Source organism: Microchirus variegatus (genome assembly GCF_963457635.1).
Source record: "Microchirus variegatus genome assembly, chromosome: 1".
NCBI lineage: Eukaryota > Metazoa > Chordata > Actinopteri > Pleuronectiformes > Soleidae > Microchirus > Microchirus variegatus.
Window position 1 is genome coordinate 23,485,094 of NC_139802.1, and position 15,004 is coordinate 23,500,097.

At 43.0% G+C, this 15,004-nt stretch overlaps 1 protein-coding gene across 2 annotated transcripts in view; it reads left to right on the plus strand.

Annotated features, from left to right (window-relative positions):
• Nucleotides 1-15,004, plus strand: part of dgkb (diacylglycerol kinase, beta) — a gene marked incomplete at both ends in the record, with an annotated part of 96,624 nt that overhangs the window by 16,678 nt on the left and 64,942 nt on the right. For both annotated transcript variants that reach the window (XM_083898993.1, XM_083898994.1), the window contains 4 exons: nt 1,403-1,555; nt 12,105-12,154; nt 13,340-13,414; nt 14,487-14,606. In XM_083898993.1, the coding sequence (XP_083755119.1) occupies nt 1,403-1,555; nt 12,105-12,154; nt 13,340-13,414; nt 14,487-14,606 (398 nt within the window). The remainder of the gene's footprint in view (nt 1-1,402; nt 1,556-12,104; nt 12,155-13,339; nt 13,415-14,486; nt 14,607-15,004) is intronic.

The following is a 15,004-nucleotide window of genomic DNA, read 5'->3' on the forward strand; positions in this document are numbered from 1 at the left end:
CGCCATGGCGACAGACTCTTTCAGTGAAACACACTTTTTTTTAGTGCTGGGCACTAGGTTAGCGCACGTTAACACACATTATTCATGACACATTATTATTAACGCATGACGGAGTCCAGGCACCGTTTACCAGTTGGCTCCGTTAGCTGCATTAGCTTGTTTAGCACCGTTAGCACGCCTACAGTCGAACTGAAGTGGTCTGTTTATTAAACAATCTGTTTGTAAAGTTTAGCGTTACTTTAGAGACTAATGTCAACAAATCGGGAGTCACGTAAACATGAGATCACGGCCACGCGTCTTTTTCCGGTCAGTTGTCATGTCATTAACGCACGTTAACGTTGACGCCGTTAACCACCACTATCGCATTAAAGCGCCCACGGGCACTAGTTTTTTTATTTGTTAAATTCATTTCAGAACATATTTTAATCTTTAATCTCACTGCTAAACTATCATTTTGTAAACTGCGTCTTCTCCAACACCAAACCCCATAGAGAAAATCAGTGATTTTAACATCACAGACACAGGAGTTGTTGATCCACTTCTGCCTCCGTAAGTAAGTTTAAATGTACGATTTTGGCACAAAGTGACCACACGAGGCAGCAGTAGACCAGCAGCCCCTGTGTTAACATGAGCTAAATCACTGATTTTCTCAATGGAGTTTGATGTGGGAGAGTCAGGGGTTCACAAATGTCAGTTTCTAGCCCATAAACGGGGTGTCTAATTGTAAGATGAAACAGTGGATATAATTTAATGATAATGATGACTTTAATAGGTGTAGATTTGTTAAGGTGAGTCTTGTTTTTTAGGTTGCTAAAACACAAAGCAGCCATGTTTTACATGAGTTTTTCATGAATGTTGTGTTTTTCTACATGTACAGACACGAGTAGCTGTGAATTGTGCCTTTGTGTTGCTAACACAACACAAATGCCATGTGCTAATATCTTATATTTTCTCTAAATGCAAATATAGTTTACAGAATTGACATTACGTTCCATTGAAGAAGAGCTGAAACTGGTGCTTTACTTCATTAACTCCTCAGGAAACTGTTAACTTCCATTCAAATAGAGCTGTTTTTGCAACCAGTGGAGTCGCCCCCTGGTGGCTATGTCCATTTTTCATATTATAGCCTGTGGACCTGATGACCTGGACAAAAAAGGGAGTCCACAGCGTGAGCTCTAAAACCGCGTTGAGATGAAATAAACCAAACAAAGGCATTGACGAGGCTAAAAGTGGACATGGACTGTGTCTCTGCCCTTTTGTTGAAGTGGACACCTGCGATCCACTCACTGTGGTTAATATCAGGCATCCTTCTGACACGGCAGGCGCCCCTGCTAACATTAGAGGTAGTGGTTGGCTGGGTTGTTTTGACCTTTCACGTTAGTTTCTCCTCCCCCCCTGTCAGGACTGAAGCTGATCAAAAGCAGCTCCACGCCTCTGAAGATGACCACCGCCCTGACCACTGTACTGCCCACGCCTCAGGACATGGTGCAGCTGAAGGACATCGTCTGCTACCTTTCGCTGCTGGAGGGCGGACGTCCCGAGGACAAGCTGGAGTGTGAGTGCCCCCCCCCCCCCCCCTGTTTGTGATGCAGGTACAGAGATGGTACAATCCAGTCACTTCCTACAGTCAAAGATGTTCTCAGATCAGTGTCTGCAGAAGTTAACAGTTCGAGCGCTATCAGTCACGTCATTTTACATGACCTCATAGCTCCTCCTCAACGTGGGCAGAGTTGTCATAGCAACAACGGCTGCATGAAACTTCCGTGGTGTCGCGGTTTTCTACGCCGACACAAACACACAAACTAGTAACTAGTAAGCAGTTGTTTTGGGTTTAACTAACTCAATCAGAATTATAAGTAGATTTTGGAACTTTGAGTAGATTTTGGAACTTTAAGTAGATTGTGGAACGACAAGTAGATTTTGGAACCATAAGTAGATTTTGGAACTTTAAGTAGATTTTGGAACTTTGAGTAGATTTTGGAACTATAAGTAGATTTTGGAACTTTGAGTAGATTTTTGAATTATAAATTCAGGATTTTCAAGTCTTTTTTAATTAAAGTACAGTTGGACATTGTTGGCTTTGATTCTTGTGTTGGACGTAGTGCTCAAGACTCTTCTGTGACGACAGTCTCTGACCAATCAGTGTCCGTCAATCTGCTGATGTCACATTTGGCTTAGCTTGTCATTCTCAGTTCCAACTCCCGACTTCTGATGTAAATGGAACGCAGCACGATGTCCAGACAGTAGAATAAAGTGCCTAAACAGAAGTCAGAGGTGACGTTATAGACTCCTCAGGGCTCAGGTCCCGACAGAGTTTGCTCTTTATTGACGCACATTCCCACGTCTCTAAATGACATTTATCACATCATTTATTCACAGGGTTTCATTGGTTTAATTGGACGAGTGCCTGGTTTCTTCTCCGTGTCGCTGTAATCCTCATCCAGCTGCTGAATTATTGAGTTGAGCTGCTCTTCATTAAGTGACTGAATAATTTAGCATCTTCTGTGTGAAACCCACCGTGGATTTATCCGCGGTCTCATTCACTCATTGTTCAGTGTGTTCCTCCTCCTCCTCTGTGGTACATGCTGATGTAATCTCTGTGGGATGGCTCCATCTGCTGGTCTGTTTGTTAGAAGTGCTCTAAAGTGTTTTTATTTGAATTCTTTTCTCCTTTTCAGCTTCTAAAACAGGGGACAATGAGTTTTAGGAAAAACCTATGATGGAGTATTTGGGCCATACTGAGGAAAAAAACAACAAAAAAGTCACAATATAACAACTTTTTTCACCAAAAAAGTTACTTTTGTATTCTCAAAATGTACCTTTTCCTCCCCAATATGGCCTCACTTCATATTAGCATGTTAGTGTGTTTGAGACCTTGATGTTAGAATCTATAATGTGTGTATTATATTGGCCTCTTTACAAATATTTGTGAGTTAGCTTGCTAGCTAAGTGCTGTGCTAGTCGGTTAATTATCTAGCTAAAAGGCTTGTTTCAAATCATATTATAAGCTAGCTCAAAGTTAACAAACACTAAATAAAGTAGTATGTACCTTTAATATCAGGCTATAAGATGAGCAACAAACATCACAAAGTAAAATCATTTGATGTTCTTTATCTAAAAAAAAAAGTTAGCTTGCAAGCGAGGTAGTTAGCTACTTGGTTTGTTAGCTGGCTAGCTAGGTAGTTTTCAACAGATAATGGTTTGACTTCAGATAAATACTAAAAGGCTGATTTCAAACAATATTTAAACCATATTTAATGTTATTAACCTTATTTATCTTTAATGTTAATGAGACAAGAAGTGAAATATGTTTTTTGACGTTACAGATTAAATTAGTCATGTTAGTGTTTGTGTCAGGGCTGCAATTTACAATTATCGCCATAATCAATTCATATAGCGTCATTTTCTTCATTATTCAGGTATCAGACAACTTTGAAAAATGTTACAATTATGATATTCTTAAATTATTCTTCAGTTAGCTGTTGCAGCCTTAGTTAATATAGCAAAAATATAAGAAGAAAGATTAAAGATTAAATAACATCTCAGATTAAATCTTTATTATTCATAATTCGTTTAATTATGAGACGTGTGCTGACAAAATAATTGGTCAGCAAGATTGACGTTAACTATGAATAAAATAATATTTAAAAAAGAGGATAACCCCACTCCACTGTGATTATTTTCACCTTCGTTATTTTAAACTCGATAATCCCAGAGGATGAAGGATTACAGCTGAAAAACAGACTTTAAATACGTAAATAGTACAAGATAAATAAAGTCTTGTATTTTTTGCTGTCACTATCTATTTTTAAGTTTTTATGTTCTGTTTTACGAATGTTGCTCTGTCAATATTATTTTGTTTTAAATAACCGTGATCATCATCGTGATGTATTTGTGTGGTTCACCGCAGCGCCACCTCCTGGTGACACCGTCATCACGCTCCACCCTGACCCACAGTCACCACCTTTTAAACAAACTCACAAACTCTCCGTCTCTGAGGAAACCGGCAATTAGGATCCACGAAAAACCGCCGTCTGACGTCAACTCCTAATGACAACGTTAACCGCCGCCCACTTCTGCTTGCTCGGCCATGCCCCCTCACACACACACACACACACACACACACACACACACACACACACACACACACACACACACACACACAGTCGTGGTGGATACATTAGCTCTCATTACCGTGGAAAATATCCTTTATTACTGTCGCTGTTGTTGTTGTTTTTACTTGTGACAGTTACAGCCAATCACAGCTGGGATGTGGGAGCTGTCTGTTTCCATGGAAACTGAGGGACACTTGACGTTTGCAGCATCGAGATGTTTTTTAGTACAGACAGATGTGGCTTTTTCTTTCTTTATTTATTTCCCTGTTGTTGTTGCAGTGAAGTTCATGGTGAGATTCACACAGAGGAAATTAGTTCCTACACTGCAGTGACTTAAAGTTTTAATGTTTTTACATTTAAATTGTATTTTTAATGCCAACTAATGTACCTGTAACACATTTAGCACATACCCCAATGACTACAATCACACTCTAAATAATATATGTAAAATCTGTTGTTTGATCACATTTATGATGAAAAATGTCAACAAATCTCGACAAACACAAACATATACTGCTAAAGAAAGTGATGGGATTAAGGGATTAATGTCGTCTGGATTCAAAAGAACACAGAAAATCTGAAAAGTAAGTTTGGCTTAAAGGGCCAGTGCGTGAAATTTAGGTGGAATCATTTGCTAATGGCAGAAAATGAAGATAAAATAATTAAACTTAATTTAATCTTAAGTATATTTTTATAAGGAGCAGTGTCGGCCATTTTGGAACAACCATGTTTTTACAGTGACCCACATTTGTGACCCGCCATGGACCAAAAGGCAACAAGTCGGCCGAGCGCAAAACGAGAAAAACAGGAAAACGTTTTTTTTTTCCAAAATTAGGGATTTTCGTTTTTTTCAAAATTACACAAGTTGAAGTTTTGAAGAAGCCACTACATGCTTCAAATCACAGTATTGTGGGTCTTAAAACCATAAACTTTGTGTTTGAATTAAGGTTGTTTTATCCCTGTGAATCACTCCAAGTTTGGGTGTGGTGATCTCACATTCCAGAGCTTTTGTTGTTTTTTCAGCCAATCAGCTGACGATCACGGAGAATACACATGGCTAATTATACGGAGAGAGAGAGAGAGGGGGGGAGAGAGAGTGTGTCGAATGTCCAGCGTGTGTGTGCAGTGTGTGTGTGTGTGTGTGTGCAGTGCGAAATTAAAGCGTCATTATCATCAAAGCAGTCATCATCAAAGCTTTGTTTGACAAAGGAAGACAAAGAGAACAGGACAATAAGTCTGTGGCTGAGCAGCTTCTTCACGGACAGGGACAGAGAAAGCACAGAGACGGCTGTGTGTGGACTGTTAGCATTTTAAGCTAGCGATCTTTATGCTAACGTGTTAGCAGACTTCATCGTCACAAAAACAACAAACAGATGATTATTCCGCGGCTGAAAGAGAGCAGGACACACACGGTAGTTGTCTGAGATGATGACATGACGCCAGCACCGCTCTATCTCCTATCGAATTGGACTTTTGGAGGCGAACAGACGTAAAACTGCAATGAAAAGGAAGCAAGCCCGGACCTCTTATGATCAGAGGCACTGATGTTCTTATGGGGTGAGTTTTCCTTAACGTTGTTAATCGATGTTATGTTAGTGTTCATTCAAAGTCACATACAGACGCACATAGTGACGCTGTCTTTTAATAATCCACTGTGCGTTTCATAACGCCGTTTGGGTACATTGTTATTAGCTATGCTTGCTTAGCTCGCTAGCTTAGCTCGCTAGCTCGGTACTGTATTATTACAATGAGAATGATGCGCACATCGAAACTTTTGTTTGGTCAGATGAGCGTATTATAAGCCGTAAGAGGAGCATGTCACGGCCCTCTTTGAGATTTTGTACACCCGCAGGTTCAGTTTGATAATTCAAATGCTTTGAGACGAAACTCCCGTGTTCGAAACCTAACATTGCATTGAATGATGTGTGAATGCCACACCTTTGCATGCATGAACCACACATGATTAACACAATGTGTGATGAACGTGTTAATTACACGTGCAATTCATGCACATAAAGGTGTGGCATTCACACATAATTGAAGCAATACTACTGATCAATCTATACTGATTCAGTGATAAAGTGCCTGTTAACATGAACCATGATCTGAAACAAGTATTTTGTTATTTTTTTTCAGAATCCTGGGCATAAGGATTGGCATGTGAAGTTGCTGCGAACCCATGTGTCCAAGGCCTCAGTGTGGCGTCAATACATGAGGTCGGCTAAGGCTCTTGGTATGTGTATAAATTGATTTCTATACAATAGCCAAATGCTTATATAGACTGCAATATGTAATGTGTAAAATGTGATTTTTTTGGAAAAATAAAATAATTATTTTCATTGTGGTTCTTGCTGTCAACAGGTAGTGGAACACAGCTCTCCTGAAAGTCGCCTCAATATTCCGCAGCTTGTTGGAACGGCAGATGGCAGAGTGATAGTAAAGACCATCGACTGGCAGACACATCTGAGTCCCTACTTTCGAAAGCTCCCACAGATCAAGAGTTATCAGCACTTTAGGTATTTATATTCAAAATTCTGCATTTTATGAATAAAAATATCATGAATGAACATAATAGTGTTCCATGTGAACAGTGAGCCATGTTTTAAATATCCTGTTGTGTGCTTCTATTCTGTCACAGCTTTGATGCCAACAGACCAGGTGTGGTGCTTGCTCAAACTCACAGTGATGCAGAGCCTATCGAGTTTCAGCTACTGCGCAACCCAGGAGTTCTGCCCCCTGTTGACAGTCTTCCCGTCCTGGCCCCACCTGGACTGACCATGGACAGGCAGACGTATCTTTTTGAAAAAATCCGGCCTTTCTGTTCTGATGAGGCAAAAGACTTCACATGCCCAGCACCAAAGGTTACAGCACAGAAGAGTAAGCAGAAGAGGGTGCGTTTGTGATGTCATCATTTAGTCCGCATATCAACTGTGATGGACAGAGTGGGTACAGCCACATTGTGGGGGAGGAACTGGTATTGAAGATGATAATATAGTCCATGGTCTGGAAAATATTCCTTCACACACTTAGATATATTTTATTTCTTTATTTTAGTTCTATGCACCATATATCTGGAACAAACTCCCAGAAAACTGAAACTCTCACCTCTTTTAAATCAAGAGTGAAGACTTTTCTGTTTGCCGCTGCATTTCAGTAATTTCCAATACTGCACTGTAACCTCTATTCCTTATATATACTCTTGATTTTATTTTTTATCTTTTTATTTTATTTGTATCTAATTTATTTTTTAATCTTAATCTTTAAATTTTACCTGCTTGTTTTTATTTTGATGTTATATCTGATTTTATAAATGTCTCTTTTCTATGCTTTTTAATGCTTTATGTAAAGCACTTTGAATTACCTTGTTGTTGAAATGTGCTATACAAATAAACTTGCCTTGACATGAACTACATTCATTCCTTTTTTTTTCCAAACTGCTACACTGTTACTGTCCTGTGGGCTAACAGACATCAGATGTCACTGACAGCTAGACTGGGTGGGGGGTTGTGACCATGTTAATGTGATGCAAATGAGCAGCTATTGGCCTGGCTCCTCAAGAGGGTCGAAATCTTTCAGGCTGAATTTCTCCCTAAAGCAGTTTGAGGAGTGCCTACATTCAAATGACCACATCTTCCTCAAAAATGATCAGATGGACATGGGTTTGACATTGTTGGAAAGCTTAGATATCACACTTTCGGAATCTGTAAATAACTCCAAATGTCCCGAAGTAGACATGTGAACCCTTTTGCCATGGCTGGACACATTTTTTTAATGCTAACTGAAGGCCACATAGTTTTGGAAAATGGAACTTATATTATTATTATCTTTAGTTATGTCACGATCCACACTCTCATTCACATTCCGGCAATATTCCTGCGTTTTCCCTGCTGCTCCGTGTCTTCTCTCTCTCTGCAGGGGGCGTGGTTGACCTACTTCCAAGATGACGCTGGTGATTGATTCCACCTGCGTGGCTCCACCCCACCTGCTTCTGATCAGTGATCAGGAGGGTACTTAAGGCAGGAGTCGCCCCTCTCACCAGCGTCAGTTCGTTGTTTTGCTTCAGCTGGTCACCACGTCTCCTGCCGCTTGAGAAGCACAGAAGCTACAGTGGATTCCGCTGCTCCTGGGATCACTTCCGCCTTCTCGAATCGTCTCCAGCGTCGCCCTTCCTTCACGCCAAAATTGCTTTTTTGGTTAATCTGCTCTCGGGCAGAGCCGCCCAATGGGCGGCGGCGATATTTAAGAACCCACACACAAGACCAGCTTCCTACTCAGCAATCGGTGGGAATTACGGCGGGTTTTCGATTATTCTTTCCAAAGCAATGACATCGCCAGTCGCTTGATTAACTTAAAACAAGCTAACTCCTCGGTTGCTGACTATTCAGTAGACTTCCGCATCCACGCCGCTGAGAGCGGATGGAATGACACTGCACTACGAGCTTTATTTCTGCGTAATTTGAATGATGATTTAAAAGATGAACTGGCGACTCGTGACAAGTCACCAAGTCTCGATTCACTCATAGAACTGACGATTCGCATTGACTGTAGATTGCGGGAGAGACGACGCGAAAGGCGACGCACTTCACTTCCACGCTCCGTTGTCCCTCACTATTCTTTAAGTAGTCATCAACCTCGAGTGACTCTGGCGGGTCAAGTCCGGTGGGGTCAAGAATCCATTTCTCTCTCCTGTCTCGTTGACTCTGGAGCACACGAGAGCTTCATGGCCGAGCAAGCAGGGATCCCGTCTATCCCTCTCTCCCAACCCAAGACCATCTGCGACCTGGACGGCAAACCCTTGGCAGAGGTTACTCACCACACCACGCCCCTTAACATCATTCTGTCGGGCAACCACCAGGAGGAACTTCAATTGTTCCTGATTCATTCGTCAACAGCCCCGATCGTCTTAGGTCTTCCTTGGTTGGTGCTCCACAACCCCGTCTTCAACTCGCCAGCTGGAGCACCAACTGTCACTCCCGGTGCCTCCGATCTGGTTCCATCTTCGAGCCACCAAACCTCTCCATCATCCCCGAGGTATAGCATGATGATCTGGCTGAGGACCGTGCCCTCTCCCTGCCACCTCATCGCCCCTATGACTGTGGCAAAGACCTGCTTCCAGGGGCTGCTCTACCCTCGAGACGACTGTATAATCTCTCCAGAACTGAGTGCCAGAGCATGGAGGACTATAATAATCAGTCTCTGGCCGCCAATCTTATTCGCCCCTCTTCATCCCTAGTCGGTGCAGGGTTCCTCTTCCTTTAGAAGGACCGCTCCCTCAGACCCTGCATTGACTACAGAGGACTTAATGATATCACGGTGAAACCCCTGCCCCTCCTGGACGCTGCCTTCAGTCCTCTCAGCAAGGTGCGTATCTTCTCCAAGCTGGACCTACGGAATGCCTACCACCTCGTCCACATTCAAGAAGGAGACGAGTGGAAGACGGCGTTCAATACACCTATGGGACACTTCGAATACCTGGTGATGTCTTTCGGCCTCACGAACACCCCAGCTGTCTTCCAACACCTGGCAAATGACATTCTGCGCGACATGCTGGACAAGTTCCTCATCGTCTACTTGGACGATATCCTGATTTTTTCTGAGACGGAAGAGGAACATGTACAGCATGTTTGCCTAGTTCTGCAGCGACTTCTCGAAAACAAACTGTTCGTGAAAGCTGAGAAGTGCTCCTTCCACGCCCAGTCCGTCCCGTTTCTTGGGTTCATTGTGGAGCAAGGAAGTCTCTCCCTTGTTCGCATCTAGATCTCCGCCGTGAAGGACTGACCCACTCCTGTGACCCGGAAGCAACTCCAGCGCTTCCTGGGCTTCTCTAATTTCGTCTGTTCGTTCCCAAATCCATGCGCTCTGAGGTGTTGCAGTGAGGTCACTCGTCGAAGCTCGCCTGTCATCCTGGTACTGCCCGCACCCTGCAGTTTGTCAGGCAGAGGTTTTGGTGGCCAACCATGCCTCAGGACACAGCTACCTTCGTCTCTGCCTGTCCCATCTGTGCTGGAGGCAAGTCTTCCAATCGCCCACCTGCAGGACTCCTTAACCCACTCCCCATCCCTCATCGCCCGTGGTCTCACATCGCCGTCGACTTCGTAACTGGTCTCCCTCGTCACTGGTCTCCCTCCCTCCGACAACAACACCACCGTCGTCGACAGGTTTTCCAAGGCGGTTCACTGCATCCCCCTCCCCAAACTGCCCTCTGCCATGGAGACCAGTGAGCTCCTGGTTCAACACGTCTTCCGCCCTCATGGGTTCCCAGTGGACATCGTCTTGGGACAGAGGTCCCCAGTTCCCTTCTCAAGTTTGGAAGGCATTCTGCACTGCACTGGGGTCCTCTGCCAGTCTCTCCTCTGGTTACCACCCTCAATCCAACGGCCAAACGGAACGCTCCAACCAGAGCATGGAGGTCGATCTGCGTTGTGTCACGGAACGTCATCCCTCAGCCTGGAGCTCCTTCCTCCCATGGATAGAGTACGCCCACAACTCTCTCATGTCTGCCTCCACCGGTGTCTCCCCCTTCATGGCCTCCCTGGGTTATCAACCTCCGCTGTTCAACTTCCAGGAGTAGGAGGTGGCGGTTCCATCAGTGCAGGCCAACCTCCAACGTTGTCAGGTGGTGTGGCGGCAGGTGCGGGCCTCCCTGCTACAGTCTTCCCAACAGTCTCTGAAGCAGGCTAATCGACCTCATTCCCGCTCCCGAGTACCAACCTGGACAGAAGGTCTGGCTCTCTACTAAGGACAAAATCATCAACCCCACCTCCGTCCGTTTAAAACTGCCATGATCCCTCAACGTGCACCCAACTTTCCACGTCTCTCTCCTCAAGCCTGTGGTGGAGTCAGAACTGGTACCTCCCACCGAACCCCCTCCTCCACCAAGGGTCATCGATGGCGGCCTATACTGTAAACCGCATCCTGAACATCCGACGACGTGGCTGAGGGTACCAATACCTCCAATACCAGTACCAGTACCAGACTCTACTCAGGGATTTCCACCGTGACCGTCCTGGGGCTCCTGCCTTGGCGCCAGGTGGTGCCCGTTGAGGGGGAGGTACTGTCACGATCCACACTCTCATTCACATTCCTGCAATATTTTCCCTGCTGCTCCGTGTCTTCTCTCTCTCTGCAGGGGTTGACCTACTTCCAAGATGACACTGGTGATTGATTCCACCTACGAGGCTCCATCCCACCTGCTTCTGATCAGCGATCAGGAGGGTTCTTAAGGCGGAGTCAGCCCTCTCATGAGTGTCAGTTCGTTGTTTCGCTTCAGCTGGTCACCACGTCTCCTGCCGTTTGAGAAGCACAGAAGCTTCAGTGGATTCCGCTGCTCCTGGGATCGCTTCTGCCTTTCGCCTTCTGGCATCGTCTCCAGCGGAGCTGCCGCTACTTACCTGTGTTCAGTCTCGTCTTGTGGAACTCCTGCCGCTCTTCGTATTCCCCAGCCAAGGCGCTGCTTCTCTCCAGCATTCACGTTGGTCTTCAAGGACACTTGCCGCTCTTCGTCTACTCCAGCGGAAGTGTTGCTCATTTCCAGCATTATCCCTCGTCTCCTTGGACTCCGAACACTCATCACCTGCTCCGAGTGAGTTCGTTCCTTTCTGGAACACCAGCACGAACATTGACTGCCACAGGGAAGCGGCTGATCCTCTCCGGCTCGGCTGTATCTCATTCACTAGACATACTTACTTCCTGTATTAGCTCCGTGTACATCTAGGCTAATAAACTCACTTTTATTTTACCTCCTGTGTCCTGTCTGCTTCCGAGTCCTCCAATCTAGCTCCTTAGTCGTTTTCCTTAGGAAAAAAAACCCCCAAATAAGCAGAATATAAACAATCATTTTTGATTTACAAAGAGAGAAAAGGTGTTGGGTGAATATGAAAACAGTCGTGTAAAGCACTTTGAGTGTTCACAAAAGTGCTTTATAAATACAGGAAATGTACCTTATAATGTTATTAAATAATCAAAGTGTTTGTTTTTGTTTTTCCACAGTTATGTTTCGTCTCTATGACACCGATGGAAATGGCTCCTTGGACAGCTCGGTAAATATATGATATAAGCTATAAACTTTAATGTTAGAGAACAGGTTCTCTTGAAATGTTGAGCTGTGTGCGCCCCCTGGTGGCAAAGGAATGATTTGCCCTCATTGGAAAATAAACACTTAACAAAAGACAAGAGAATATTTAAGAATATGTTTGTCATTTTAACTTTTCTAACTGGAAACTGAAGTTTGTAAACAACTCATTCTCCCACACCAAAAACCCCATAGAGAAAATCAGTGATTTTAGCTCACAGGGACACAGGAGCTGCTGGTCTACTGCTGCCTCGTGTGGTCGCTTTGTGTCACTGAGTTAAATTAAAATGAAGGATTTCCAAAGCCGAAGTCGCGAATAAACACATTTGAAGTAAGTGATGGAGGCAGCAGGGGATAAACAACACCTGTGAACTCCTGTGTGCTGTGATGTTAAAATCACTGTCACTCAATTTTCTCTATGGGCTTTGGTGTGGGAGAGTGAGTGGTTTACAAACTTCAGTTTCCCTTTGGAAAAGTCTGTCTAACAATGAGATATAGACGTGTACATGTTCTTAAGATGCCGTCAGATTTAATAAATAAAATAAAAATAAATGTATAAAAATGTCTCCCCCACCAAGCTCCATAGAGAAAATCAGTGATTTTCCATCACAGGGACACAGGAGATCCACTGCTGCCTCCATCACTTAAGTTCTCATGTGTTATTTTGTGACTTCTGTGTTTGGAATCCTTTGTTCAGATGTATTGCAGTGTCACAAACTGACCACAAGGGGCAGCAGTAGACCAGCAGCTCCTGTGTCCCTGTGATGGTAAATCGATAATTTTCTCTGTGGACTTTTGCACAGCAATTAAAAAAAACAACTTAAATGTGACGCAGCTTTAATCAGGTATTAGACAAACTCTAGTCTGCACATAAAGCCCAGAATGCATCTGGGCGACTCAGCCTGCCCTTTGATAATAATGTCACCTTTAACCAAACATCAAGCTCTGTAATTAAAGCATCAGCTGCACAGCTCTTCCCACGCTGCCTTTGTTTCCCTCTGCTCTGCGGAACAATGACTTTGCCTAAACCTGCTATTACACACTGCTGATCGGCCGTGGCGTGTAGTGTGCGGGCGCTCAGACTAAGCTCTAAACACAGTGTTCTGCCTGCTCGCTTAATGACTGTGATGTCTGTGGTCCTGTGGTGCTGCAGGAGCTGGAGCACATCATCTCACAGATGATGCACGTGGCCGAGTACCTGGAATGGGACGTGACCGAGCTGAAACCAGTAAGGAAGACTTGCGGGATTCAGAATGAATGAATTTAAGGCAGCAAAAGTATTATTTAACATTAAAATCACTAAATTATGCCACTTATTACTGTGATTTAACAGCATTTCCCTCTGTAAATACTGTATTTTACAAAATAACAGAGGCATATACTAACCCATTACTTTAATGCTTAAACCAATATCTTACCTTAAAATAACTACTGACACACTTTAATGTGATTTAACACTGATTTACTGTATAAATACTGTATTTTACACTGACTTTTACGGTGTATTAGATGAATACAGCTGTATGTTTGTGCATAAAACCAATTGTTTACCTTAAAATCACTAAATTATGTCACTTATTACTGTGATTTAACAGTATTTTCTGTAAATACTGTATTTTACAAAATAACATCGGCATATAGCAGTACGTTCTTGTATAAAACCAATATCTTACCTTAAAATCACTAATGCGACACATATTACTGTGATTTAACACTGTTTTACAGTAAATTATAAGGATATAGCAGTACGTTTGTATATAAAACCAATATTTTACCTTACAACCACTACTGTGTCATGTTTTCTTCAGCTTGTTGCCAGTTTTTGTGATTGTTTTTGTTGTTTGCATTAAATAATCTCATCTCAGAGAGCAAATTATCTTCTTCCGCCTCATCCTGGTTAAGATATAGATCAGAGGTGTACAACCTTTAGGATGAAAAGAGCCATTTTTGTCCCCCACTTTAGCACAAAACCTATTTGACTCATAAAATGAAGATAATCAAACGTATAAAAGTTTTTATACAGATATACAACATGTATAAAAGAACAGTAGTTTGTTACATTTGTGACATTTCATTTCTGTTTATACCCAACGTCTTAAAATGTGTTTGACAATATTAAAACACTTGCATTTATCACCTTGATCTCTAAAAAATATATATAAATTTGATAAAACTACTACTGTAGGAGCCACAGGAATATATATAAATAATAATAATAATCATTTCAAAAAGCATATTAGCTGCAGATGTTGATAAGATCCAGAGCTCCCACATCTCATTTCTTCTGTTTTCTTTGTCAGATTCTGCAGGAGATGATGCAGGAGATCGACTACGATCATGACGGCACCGTGTCACTGGACGAGTGGATCCAGGGAGGAATGACCACCATCCCTCTGCTGGTGCTGCTTGGCCTGGAGACGGTCAGTGACAATCACAGGCTGAAGTGAGGGGTGAAGCTTTCATATCACACGAGTTGGTATTATGGTCTGTATTTATATAGACTTGAGGAGCTGCTTTACACGACAGTATTCACCCATTCACCCATTCAAGTGTCTTAACCCCACTGACAACTAATATAAACTCGACTCACTGCTAGTCATGATAGTCAGCACCTGCTCAGTTCACCATTCTCACCACTAGATGGCACCATTTGACAGGACATAGCATCATATGTGTTTGTTGTTTTTATGAATGGATGAATAAAGTGCTGCAAATGCTGCATTTGGAGGGTTAGCGTCGACATGAACTGAGAGTTAAAAATAAAGTAGAAGCAGGAGGAAAAATGGTCAATATTTATGTTTATGAAGGGATTATTTCC